General features: G+C 37.8%; 1 protein-coding gene across 1 annotated transcript in view; it reads left to right on the top strand.

The window, feature by feature from the left end:
• LOC119591574 overlaps positions 1–521 on the top strand; it is a gene marked incomplete in the record, with an annotated part of 18,606 nt that overhangs the window by 8,095 nt on the left and 9,990 nt on the right. The window contains 1 exon segment of the mRNA XM_037940336.1: positions 335–445. Coding sequence (XP_037796264.1) covers positions 335–445 — 111 coding nt within the window.

Below are 521 nucleotides of genomic sequence, written 5' to 3'. Positions count from 1 at the left end.
CATCGAATCATCACAATGATCATCGATGTTTCAAACGTGTCTGAAGCAGGGCTGGGATTTCACAATTCCTTGGGCCTCAGGGGGGCTGCCCTTTTCAGATCCCAGTGATGATCGATACACATGATGTAATGTTATTGTAATTCTAACGGTCTGGTGTGGTAATTCCGTTAACTGGGTTTTAAGATCGATCCCACGAAATAATGAATAGCAGCAAACATTGGCTTACCTACATATAATATCTGCCATAAAAGAGACTTTGCTTAATTATCTAACTAGCGATTATATTACATGAAGTGATATTGGTGTTTATGAATAACACTGTTTGCCATTTTAGGTATGCTGGAATTGGTATGCAGCTTTCTACTTTCCGAGAGTTTGGTACACCTTCGTTTTCCACGATGAGCTGCTCACCAAAAGAAAATTCAATTATTATTCTGGATATCAGGTTAGTGTCTCCTCGACCATTTTTGCCGAATATGGTTTATGTAATTTTTTGAACAAATATCTAACAATTTCAAACG

Source organism: Penaeus monodon, chromosome 28 (assembly GCF_015228065.2).
Source record: "Penaeus monodon isolate SGIC_2016 chromosome 28, NSTDA_Pmon_1, whole genome shotgun sequence".
NCBI lineage: Eukaryota > Metazoa > Arthropoda > Malacostraca > Decapoda > Penaeidae > Penaeus > Penaeus monodon.
The sequence above is the reverse complement of the archived record's forward strand: the minus strand, read 5'-3'. Positions and strand labels throughout refer to the sequence as shown.